Source organism: Scyliorhinus torazame, chromosome 11 (genome assembly GCF_047496885.1).
Source record: "Scyliorhinus torazame isolate Kashiwa2021f chromosome 11, sScyTor2.1, whole genome shotgun sequence".
NCBI classification, from domain to species: domain Eukaryota; kingdom Metazoa; phylum Chordata; class Chondrichthyes; order Carcharhiniformes; family Scyliorhinidae; genus Scyliorhinus; species Scyliorhinus torazame.
In genome coordinates, this window is record NC_092717.1 from 100,825,836 (window position 1) to 100,837,975 (window position 12,140).

At 46.6% G+C, this 12,140-nt stretch overlaps 1 protein-coding gene and 1 long non-coding RNA gene across 5 annotated transcripts in view; one reads left to right on the plus strand and one right to left on the minus strand.

Moving 5' to 3' along the window:
• Positions 1 to 1,011: 1,011 nt before the first annotated feature.
• LOC140385413 (uncharacterized) lies at positions 1,012 to 10,499 on the minus strand. Its single transcript, XR_011933359.1, has 3 exons — positions 9,492 to 10,499; positions 9,137 to 9,386; positions 1,012 to 1,814 (listed from the first exon to the last, which is right to left on the minus strand). It is a non-coding gene; the product is annotated as an uncharacterized lncRNA (long non-coding RNA).
• A 7-nt stretch (positions 10,500 to 10,506) lies between these two features.
• The window catches only part of LOC140385412 (junctophilin-1-like), a 185,884-nt gene continuing 184,250 nt past the window's right edge, over positions 10,507 to 12,140 (plus strand). For all 4 annotated transcript variants that reach the window (XM_072467536.1, XM_072467538.1, XM_072467540.1 and 1 more), the window contains exon 1: positions 10,507 to 11,246. In XM_072467536.1, the coding sequence (XP_072323637.1) occupies positions 10,868 to 11,246 (379 nt within the window). In that variant the 5' untranslated portion in view covers positions 10,507 to 10,867. The remainder of the gene's footprint in view (positions 11,247 to 12,140) is intronic.

Genomic DNA, 12,140 nt, shown 5'->3' on the forward strand with positions numbered 1-12,140 from the left:
AGTGACTTCTCACCCAGCAAGCTGCAAAACAGTTGGAAACTGACCGAATTAGTCTCTGCTATGCAGAAGTGATGAAAGTGGAAGGAGAAAGAGCAGAACCCTGGCTCAAGAATCCCTTCTATTTCTCAGGGCAACAAAGATTTATGGCTCCAGGTCTGGCCTGCTGAATCACCTGAGAACACCCAAATCATGAACCCTGTCAGATGTCATCCTTGTTTCGAGGGACTAACTATGAAAACTTTTGGGATCATTATTTAATATGTTCTGAACATTACAATAGCATTTAGGAATCACATTTCTTCTGCTATCCTTCAGCACAAACACAAAGGAAAATCAGTCAACAATGCTTGCCTTTCTAGCGATTTTCCACCCCCTACTCAGACCAGGAACATCTCCAGCCAACGATCCTCTGCTCACTGTGTGTTAATGGCAGCGGGTGGGGGGGGGGAACGACTGTGCAGCAGAGTTCCATGACTTGTCTCATTTAGCTCCTTTTCATCTGCTCGATCCCACCTGCGACCTCTTGCCACTATTCCCAAAGTTAGCATTGATGATAGGCCAATGATAGCAGCCACAATGCCCCTGAATGTTGAAAGTGAAAGTAGAGATTTCCTCTTTTTTTAATATTCTTTCCTGGGATCTGGGTATTTCTAGCCAGGCCAGCATTATTGCCCATCCCTAACTTCCCTTGAGAAGATGGTGTTGAGCCACCATCTTGAATCGCTGTAGTTCACGTGGTGTAGGTACATCCACAGTGTTAGGATTTCAGCTTAATCAGTTAATTGCTGAGGGACTTAGTCTTACCCATTGCTTCCAGGGAAAGAGTTGGTACCAACGTTGAGGTTTTGGGGTAGCTTTTACGCTGTCACATTGAATGATACTGTTGCTAACTTTTGCCTTAGTTTAATTGCTCTGTTTTATTACCTTTGCTCTCGAGTCGCCAGGTATCTTTATGATACCGCCACCTGGTTCAAGTCCGAGTAATGATCAATAATCCAATCCACCGCTTAGTAAGATTTAATCAAAGCACATTTATTATACACAGTAATCACTACTCATGTACAAATTCTATGTCTAAGCTACTTCTACAGCTAACAGGCCAATACTTAACTTGGAACTGGCCCACCAGGTCAGGGAAACGAATGGCCTTTCGTTCGGGTTCTGAGCCTGCGGGATTAAGTTGGTACAGATTGGTAGCTAGGAGCGCCTATCTCGTGGCGAGCATTGAAGTAAGACTTACAGTTTTGAGCGGCTGTTCAAGAGTGAAGAGCGAGTGAAGAGAGAGCGCCTTGAACTTGGGGCTCAATTCTTATAGTCCCCAGGGGCTTCTCGCCTTTCGGGGCGGACCCTGTACCTGGTTCCAAGTGATTGGACTTTGTCCCAATCACTTGGTGGAATTTTCTCCAATGCTGGAGCGGTTCCTTGATCGATGGGCGGTCTTGAGGTGGTCATTCACCTCCTTTTGTGTAGGCTTCTGCTGGCGCCGAAGAGTCTGGTTTTGCTTTGTGTGTCTAAATGTTGCTCATTGTTCCCGGGGATTGCTCATTAATATGCAGATGGCTGGTGTTTTGTTATACTGATGGTTGCTGGTATTGATCTTGTCTGGCCTTTCCAGAGGTAAATACACAGCCAAACTGCAGCTGCTCGTTATTGTCCTGTTGGCTGACTTTCCCATCAGCCTTTGCCGTTCGCCATTTTGAATCGGGAGTTGGCCATTTTAAGTGGCTACAATACCACTGTGACTCCACTGATTCTTCAGTGCCTGGAACTTCTAAGAGACATGACTGGGCTCTCACCTGTTGGTGGATATCCATCTAGGAGCATAGCATAAATAGGTAAATATCTCAACCTTATAAGGGCAGAAAAAGAGATTTCACTAGAAATGTTGAGTAAGGTCATGGTGAAGTCCTCCCTACAAATTCTGCAGATGAGCTGACTTGTTAAAATAGACATCATGCCATTGATGGCAGACCCACCACCAGCCTGCCTGCCTCCGATTTTACAAGTTACAGAGGTGATATTGGGAAGGTTGTCCATTTAAGGGCCTCATCCTGCGATGCTCAGTTTTAACTGGTGGCAGCAGAGGCCTGCACCCAAAGTGAAGCCAAACAGATTTGATCCTGGAACTGTCAAGCTGTCTAGGGATTGAAATATAAAGAGAAAATACTGGAAAATCTCAGCAGGTCTGGCAGCATCTGTGGGAGAGAAAAGAGCTCACGTTTCAAGTCAAGGTGACCCTTTGTCAAAGCTTTATAGCTTTTAATCTACATGTCAATTGGTTTAACCAGGTCGGTCAAGGCAGCCTTGAGGAGGGGTTTATAGAATTTATCCGCGATAGATTCCTAGAACAGTATGTAATGGAACCTACGAGGGAACAAGCGGTCCTAGATCTGGTCCTGTGTAATGAGACAGGATTGATTCAGGATCTCATAGTTAGGGATCCTCTCGGAAGGAGCGATCACAATATGGTGGAATTTAAAATACAGATGGAGGGTGAGAAGGTAAAATCAAGCACTAGTGTTTTGTGCTTAAACAAAGGAGATTACAATGGGATGAGAGAAGAACTAGCTAAGGTAGACTGGGAGCAAAGACTTTATGGTGAAACAGTTGAGGAACAGTGGAGAACCTTCCAAGTGATTTTCCACAGTGCTCAGCAAAGGTTTATACCAACAAAAAGGAAGGATGGTAAAAAGAGGGAAAATCGACCGTGGATATCTAAGGAAATAAGGAAGAGTATCAAATTGAAGGAAAAAACATACAAAGTAGCAAAGATCAGTAGGAGACTAGAGGACTGGGAAATCTTTAGGGGGCAACAGAAAGCTACTAAAAAAGCTATAAAGAAGAGTAAGATAGATTATGAGAGTAAACTTGCTCAGAATATAAAAACAGATAGTAAAAGTTTCTACAAATACATAAAACAAAAAAGAGTGGCTAAGGTAAATATTGGTCCTTTAGAGGATGAGAAGGGAGATTTAATAATGGGAGATGAGGAAATGGCTGAGGAACTGAACAGGTTTTTTGGGTCGGTCTTCACAGTGGAAGACACAAATAATTTGCCAGTGACTGACGGAACTGAGGCTATAACAGGTGAGGATCTTGAGACGATTGTTATCAATAAGGTGGTAATGTTGAGCAAGCTAATGGAGCTAAAGGTAGACAAGTCTCCTGGCCCTGATGGAATGCATCATAGGGTATTAAAAGAGATGGCTAGGAAAATTGCAAATGCACTAGTGATAATTTACCAAAATTCACTAGACTATGGGATGGTCCCGGCGGATTGGAAATGAGCAAATGTGACATCACTGTTTAAAAAAGGAGGTAGGCAGAAAGCGGGTAATTATAGGCCAGTTAGCTTAACTTCAGTACTAAGGAAGATGCTGGAATCTATCATCAAGGAAGAAGTTGCAAGGCATCTGGATGGAAATTGTCCCATTGGACAGACGCAGCATGGGTTCATAAAGGGGAGGTCGTGCCTTACTAATTTAGTGGAATTTTTTGAGGGAATTACCAGTGTGGTAGACAATGGGGAGCCATTGACAAGGTGCCACACAAAAGGTTGCTGCATAAGATAAAGATGCATGGCTTAAGGGTAAAGTAGTTGCATTGTTAATTAATAGAAATCAAAGAGTGGGGATTAATGTATTTCTCTGGTTGATAATCAGTAGCTAGTAGTGTCCCTCAGGGATCAGTGTTGGACCCACAATTGTTCACAATTTACACAGATAATTTGGAGTTGGGGTCCAAGTGCAATGTGTCCAAGTTTGCAGACGACCTAAGATGAGTGGTAAAGCAAAAAGTGCAGAGGATACTGGAAGTCTGCAGAGGGATTTTGCTAGTTTAAGTGAATGGGCTACATGGAATACAACGTTGACAAATGTGAGGTAATCCATTTTGGTAGGAATAACAGCAAAAGGGATTATTATTTAAATGATAAAATATTAAAACATGCTGCTGTGCAGAGGGCCCTGGGTGTCCTAGTGCATGAGTCGCAAAACGTTGGTTTATGGGTGCAACAGGTGGTTAAGAAGGCGAATGGAGTTTTGTCCTTCATTGCTAGAGGGATGGAGTTTAAGACTAGGGAGGTTATGCTGCAACTGTATAAGGTGTTAGTCAGGCCACACCTGGAGTATTGTGTTCAGTTTTGGTCTCCTTACCTGAGAAAGGACATACTGGTGCTGGAGGGTGTGCAAAGGAGATTCACTAGGTTAATCCCAGAGTTGAGGAGGTTGGATTACGAGGAGAGGTTGAATAAACTGGGACTGTACTCGTTGGAATTTAGAAGGATGAGGGGGGATCTTATAGAAACAAAATTATGAAAGGAATAGATAGGATAGATGCGGGGAGGTTGTTTCCACTGGCAGGTGAAAGCAGAACTAGGGGGCATAGCCTCAAAATAAGGGGAAGTAGATTTAGGACTGAGCTTAGGAGGGACTTCTTCACCCAAAGGATTGTGAATCTATGGAATTATTTGCCCAGTGAAGCAGTTGAGGCTCCTTCAGTAAATGTTTTCAAGATAAAGATAGATAGTTTTTTGAAGAATAAAGGGTTATGGTGCTCGTGCGGGAAAGTGGAGCTGAGTCCACAAAAGATCAGCCATGATCTCATTGAATGGCGGGGCAGGCTTGAAGGGCCAGAAGGCCTACTCCTGCTCCTAGTTCTTATGTTCTTATTATGTATCCCTTGGTTAATCTCTCTTAGTGGATATGGGTGACTTCAGATTTGGGGGGGGTGAGACCTCCAAATAATTTGGTCACCAGCTAAAATAAGCCGATGTGAGTCTAGATTATGAAGGAAGGACAGCAGGGAATTGATAAAATTTGGATCATACAATAATAATAATCACTTATTATCACAAGTAGGCTTCAATGAAGTTAGAACAAAGAATAAAGAAATGTACAGCACAGGAACAGGCCCTTCGGCCCTCCAAGCCCGTGCCGACCATGCTGCCCGGCTAAACTACAATCTTCTACACTTCCTGGGTCCGTATCCCTCTATTCCCATCCTATTCATGTATTTGTCAAGATGCCCCTTAAATGTCACTATCGTCCCTGCTTCCACCACCTCCTCCGGTAGCGGGTTCCAGGCACCCACTACCCTCTGCGTAAAAAACTTGCCTCGTACAACTACTCTAAACCTTGCCCCTCTCACCTTAAACCTATGCCCCCTAGTAATTGACCCCTCTACCCCGGGGAAAAGCCTCTGACTATCCACTCTGTCTATGCCCCTCATAATTTTGTAGACCTCTATCAGGTCGCCCCTCAACCTCCTTCGTTCCAGTGAGAACAAACCGAGTTTATTCAACCGCTCCTCATAGCTAATGCCCTCCATACCAGGCAACATTCTGGTAAATCTCTTCTGCACCCTCTCTAAAGCCTCCACATCCTTCTGGTAGTGTAGCGACCAGAATTGAACACTATACTCCAAGTGTGGCCTAACTAAGGTTCTATACAGCTGCAACATGACTTGCCAATTCTTATATTCAATACCCCGGCCAATAAAGGCAAGCATGCCGTATGCCTTCTTGACTACCTTCTCCACCTGTGTTGCCCCTTTCAGTGACCTGTGGACCTGTACTCCTAGATCTCTTTGACTTTCAATACTCTTGAGGGTTCAACCATTCACTGTCTGTTCCCTACCTGCATTAGACCTTCCAAAATGCATTACCTCACATTTGTCCGGATTAAACTCCATCTGCCATCTCTCCGCCCAAGTCTCCAAACAATCTAAATCCTGCTGTATCCTCTGACAGTCCTCATCGCTATCCGCAATTCCACCAACCTTTGTGTCGTCTGCAAACTTACTAATCAGACCAGTTACATTTTCCTCCAAATCATTTATATATACTACAAAGAGCAAAGGTCCCAGCACTGATCCCTGTGGAACACCACTGGTCACAGCCCTCCAATTAGAAAAGCATCCTTCCATTGCTACTCTCTGCCTTCTATGACCTAGCCAGTTCTGTATCCACCTTGCCAGCTCACCCCTGATCCCGTGTGACTTCACCTTTTGTACTAGTCCACCATGAGGGACCTTGTCAAAGGCCTTACTGAAGTCCATATAGACAACATCCACTGCCCTACCTGCATCAATAATCTTAGTGACCTCCTCGAAAAACTCTATCAAGTTAGTGAGACACGACCTCCCCTTCACAAAACCATGCTGCCTCTCACTAATACGTCCATTTGCCTCCAAATGGGAGTAGATCCTGTCTCGAAGAATTCTCTCCAGTAATTTCCCTACCACTGAAGTAAGGCTCACCGGCCTGTAGTTCCCTGGATTATCCTTGCTACCCTTCTTAAACAGAGGAACAACATTGGCTATTCTCCAGTCCTCCGGGACATCCCCTGAAGACAATGAGGATCCAAAGATTTCTGCCAAGGCCTCAGCAATTTCCTCTCCAGCCTCCTTCAGTATTCTGGGGTAGATCCCATCAGGCCCTGGGGACTTATCTACCTTAATATTTTTTAAGACACCCAACACCTCGTCTTTTTGGATCTCAATGTGACCCAGGCTATCTACACACCCTTCTCCAGACTCAACATCTACCAATTTCTTCTCTTTGGTGAATACTGATGCAAAGTATTCATTTAGTACCTCGCCCATTTCCTCTGGCTCCACACATAGATTCCCTTGCCTATCCTTCAGTGGGCCAACCCTTTCCCTGGCTACCCTCTTGCTTTTTATGTACGTGTAAAAAGACTTGGGATTTTCCTTAACCCTATTTGCCAATGACTTTTCGTGACCCCTTCTAGCCCTCCTGACTCCTTGCTTAAGTTCCTTCCTACTTTCCTTATATTCCACGCAGGCTTCATCTGTTCCCAGCCTTTTAGCCCTGACAAATGCCTCCTTTTTCTTTTTGACGAGGCCTACAATATCTCTCGTTATCCAAGGTTCCTGAAAATTGCTGTATTTATCCTTCTTCCTCACAGGAACATGCTGGTCCTGAATTCCTTTCAACTGACACTTGAAAGCCTCCCACATGTCAGATGTTGATTTGCCCTCAAACATCCGCCCCCAATCTATGTTCTTCAGTTCCCGCCTAATATTGTTATAATTAGCCTTCCCCCAATTTAGCACATTCATCCTAGGACCACTCTTATCCTTGTCCACCAGTACTTTAAAACTTACTGAATTGTGGTCACTGTTACCGAAATGCTCCCCTACTGAAAACATTGATGTCCCCCTCTGTGACTGCCCACTCTCCCACCCAACTGTCCTGGTCCAAATCCCTCTGCTCTGCTAGGGTGAGGGGCCGCAAGTCTGGCAGGCCCCCTCCGATGTTCTCCCAATCCCGGTGGTTGTGGGCCGCTTTCTCCTCAGGGGACAGTCAATGCACAGTGTGAGACACTCGGGTGCAGGTAGCGCAGGGGGTCTGCAGCTGGTGGCCTGTGTGTGCAGGGCACCCGGCTATGTCGGATGGTATGGGTGTTGGTATGTGGTGCAGGGTGGGGTGCAACCGGACTGCCGGCAGTGGGGTTTGGTTGCCCCCTGGGAGGGGAGAATGGGTGTGGGGAGTGTGGGACAGAGGTGGCGCCAAGGGCACGGAGCTGGTGATGCACCCTGGCTGGCCTGGGGGTGTTGCCTATCCCCACCCAGCACTGCCTCCCATTCTGTCTGGTGGTGGCTGCATGCGAGGGGGTGGGTGATGTGTGTGGGACTGGGGTGGTGCAGGGGCACGGAGCTGGTGGCTCATTCTGGCTGACCTGGGGGTTGCCCATATCCACCCAGCACTGCCCGCCATTCTGCCGGGTGGGGGCTGCATGGAGTGGGCGGGGTGATGGGTGTGGGGTTTGTGGGATGGGTGGTGCCAGGGGCATGGGCTGGTGACTCATCCGGGTCACCCAGAGGAGGATGTGCAGCTTCTTTCTGCACTGCTGTCGGGTCCTCGTAGTGGGGCCCATGGCACCCATGGCCCCTGCCACCTCCCAAGCCCAGTTGACATCAGCTGGTGGCAGCCTCCTTCCCACACCAGAGGACAGGATATCACGCTTCTCCTCCATGGCACCCAGCAACATCTAAAGCTCTGCATCCCTGGCATCCAGCAATATCTCAAGCTCTGCAACCCTAAACCTCCTGGCCACCCTTTCGCTGGGGTGGCATCTTCTTGGCTGGAATGATAAGTGTGTGGGGAGCTTATATGCAGCTACAGCTTGTCAGTCTCTTGAGCGCTGGTGTGCATTAGAGTTGCACTAGTTCCAGGTGGTGCGGGTGCTGGTGCATTAGCATGTCCTGAATAGCTCTGACCTCGGGACACCCACCAGCTCCCTGCCCCTGGCATCACCCCTGTCCCACACCCATCGCCCCCCATTCAGTCCCGACGTCAGCACTTTGACTTTCAAATGGAGAATCCTGCCCATAGTGTGCAAGATTCCAATCGTCTGGCAGCAAATTACACCTCATGGGTCACGTGCAGAAGCTTTTGGGATTTGTTTTTTGATGTAACGTGCACCAGACCATTTCCCCACATGTAAATATGGTACAATATTCCAGTACTGTTTATGGACAGAAATATGTGGTGACTTAAACTGTTATACATAAACGGTTGAATGTAGAGAACATAGTTGTACCTGGTAGGGTGCCGATTATTTGATTTGCATTATTATATACAGCATACACAAGGACCTGCTTATAGTCTGGTAATCAAGTGCAAGTTATTTCTTCGAAAACTAACAATGACTGTATCAAAGTAGTTAACTTTTCAATGATGCTCTTCACATATAAATAGGGCGATGAAATTAGACTTGTTAGCAAACAAAACTATTTTTAAAATTGCACACTATATTATTTTGGAGCAGGAAATATCTTGAGTTCATCTGTGGTTGTTGTAATTCACTTTAACTATGATAATGTAGTTTGTAATGCCATGTTTTTCTTTGCATTTGGCTTGCAGTCGTTTCGATATCCTCTATTAGGCGTTTAATTACAGTGGAGCATACGATAAAATACCAATGCGGGTCAAATTGACATCTAAAGTGATATGTGACAAGCGTCCTTTTTTTGTTTGGCTACATACTTGATTGTCATAATTAGACTGTACGGTATACCCCCGCCAAGCCCTGTAGTTATATTTGACACATAAATACTTTTCTTTCCAAAGATCTTCTAAGTGCAGGTTAACGAGTCTTTGTGAACTCACCTGAGCTACCCGAGCCCCTCCCTGACCTTACTGACTGTTCCTCTTCCCATGCCTCTGCAAAGTTGTGTACGAGTGCCACGTTCGTCTCCTTTCCAGGCACCCCTGCGTGAATCCATGCACTCTCACGAACATGACCCTTCCAATCCTCACTGCTGCACAACTAGGACCATATTTATTCTTCCTTCTATTCTGGGAACCTCGTGACGCGCTTTTTCTCCAATTACGTATTCCAGTTACAGTGTTTAGCAGCCTTTGAAAACAAAACATCTGGTGTTAGGCTCACCCACCGTCAAAATCATAGCAGCTACTGTGTCTTTCTTTTTAAAACAAAATCATAATTGGTGTCTCTTCCTACCTGTAGCATTTGTTCCTCAAAGCTTGGATCGGGAATATATCCCACTTACTCTATCAGTAGCAGGTATCCAACTTATAAAAGTTCAATCAGAAACTTATTACTAATTATTCTAAATATTGGAAGTATTGACCCTTTCTAAGAAAAATGCAGTACCCGGGTGAAGTGGATGCAATTAGTTGATGAAAATTAGTTCCACCACCAATGTTTCTAAATGAAATCACAACTTTAGTTGCATCCAATTGAATTGTGACTGGACACCCCATCCCATCCAAGTCTTGAGCATTATTTTTGTATTTTTTTTACGTTGATACAACTATAATGTTGCTACTGCCCCTTCAGGATTTTTAAACATTTTACACCGGTGCTTTTGGGAAGGTTCATTTTGTACCCATTCTCGCGTGGCTTTCTCAATCCCTTCCACCTTTCTTTTGCCGTTCCCAATATTTATTTTCGAATTTTCACTTCGCTTAGCTCCATTTGATTTTTCCCTTCTTTAGATCTCATTCCTCCCTCGTCTTTGCTTTACACCATCGCTGTTCAGTCTCGATTTTGAAGTCTTTAAGTATTTACTCGTTCTTCTCGCCGCTCATTCCCCGTGTTCAATTTGTGTTGCTCTTCGCCTACTTTCTAGTTTTTCTGGTGTTGCCTCCTACGTTCCTTTCTTCATTTTTCTCTCGTTCCCTTATCTGACCCGATTTCTTCCTGATTCTGTCGATTCTTGCACTGTGCCTGCAGGAACACGGTGCTGATTAGCTTGCTCGGCATTGCCAGCCTCTCTGTGCTGTGTCAACCTCCCAACCAGTCTTCCAGCATGGTTCCCATGATCCAGTCGTGCCTACTTGCTTGCCAGCCTCTCTGGCACAGTGCCCCTCTCCCAGCCAAACTCTCCCACTGCCTAATTACCTGCCAGCCTCTCTGGGCACAGCCTATTGGCACTGCCAGTGTCTGAAGTCATTGTTTGCCTTTCCTTATCAGTGTGTTAGCCTCCTCTGCAAGTAATTTTAGTCGGTAATCCAATTCCCTACAAATCTTCCCAATCCCTGTGCCCACCTCCTTCCTCCCCATCCCCTCGAGTCCCTCTGTCCCCGCCAATCCCTCTGATCTCTGTGCCCTCTCCACCTCCCACCCAATGCCGCTGGTCCCTGCGGCCGCCTGTCTGCCGAGTCTCTCCAGTGGCTGGTGAGCCCGCCTCCCCGACCAATCTCTCCAGTTAAAGTCAGCGGATCCGCCTCCTTGGCGGTCTCTCCAGTCAGACGCTGCCCGCACTTTCTTTTCGCTCCCAAGCTGGTTCTCCCCGTGCCCCTGCCGTTCGGTCTGTGCTGCTCCGCTGAGCCTGCTTTCAGTCGGTGTGCGATCCGGCCCGCACCGTTTCATGTATGACTGGAGGAAGGTTTGACTTCGACGATGGCGGGAGTTACTGCGGCGGCTGGGAAGACGGCAAAGCCCACGGCCACGGCATCTGCACGGGGCCGAAGGGCCAGGGCGAGTACAGCGGCTCCTGGGCTCACGGGTTCGAGGTGGTGGGAGTCTACACCTGGCCCAGTGGCAACACCTACCAGGGCTACTGGACCCAAGGCAAGCGCCACGGGCTGGGGGTAGAGACCAAGGGCCGCTGGTGTTATCGGGGGGAGTGGACGCATGGCTTCAAGGGCAGGTACGGACTCCGCCAGAGTCTCAGCAGTCCGGCCAGGTACGAAGGCACATGGAGCAACGGGCTGCAGGACGGGTACGGTGTGGAGACCTATGGAGATGGTGGTGAGTACTAGCGACAGGGGCGAACCTCCTGCTCTACCCCCACTCCCTCCTCCCCCTAAACTGCAGGAGCAATGGCCATTGACACGGGGCAACTGCACCTGGGAAGAGACAGCATTAACAATAATTCAGCAACCTGACTCCATTCAGATTGTTCAAACACTGGATTCGATCTTACGCAAGCTTAAAATCTCAGAAATATGCTCATGGCACATTTAGGAAAGACCACGTTCTCCCCTCAGACTTTCTCCCGCGCTCCGGACACCACCTCAGAAACTTGCGCTCAGAGAGTTCCACCTGACCGTCTTGTGGGCAGCAAAGAAATCAAGGGATGTTTGCCAGATTTGTCCAGCAGAATTGAAGTGAAGAAAATACAAGCAACACATTCTGTAGTGGAGAGCAGAGGCGAGTGTGGGTATCTCTGGTGTTAGGAAGTAACCACGCGCAATTGGCGATTTATCGTGAATTGTTTGGAAAGTGCACATTCGTCTCATTTGCTGATGTTTATTATCCGTTCCAGATGTCTGTAGCCTGAGGAGTAGGGAAGAGGGGTCTATTTAATGTTCTACTTTTAATTAACCTGCGAACAGGTAAAGAGTTCATTAAGGTTTAAATTCGACATTTTACATTCACCATGTTTATTCCGCAGTAAGGGAGCAAAGCATAAACTGCGTATGCATTAGAATGCTTCATTTAAAAGACTGCTGTTCATGCAGCCAACCTCATGAAATCTGTCAGGTGCTCAAAATGTACAAGCTATTCCCCGGGCCCAAGACGTCCAAATATTACATCGTTCCACAGAATAATGGTAGTATTTCTTTTTTTTAAAGAAAATATCAGTAAATTGTGCAGCAACTGAAAAAGGGTAGCCAAATGCTATACTAAGCTGTCTAGATC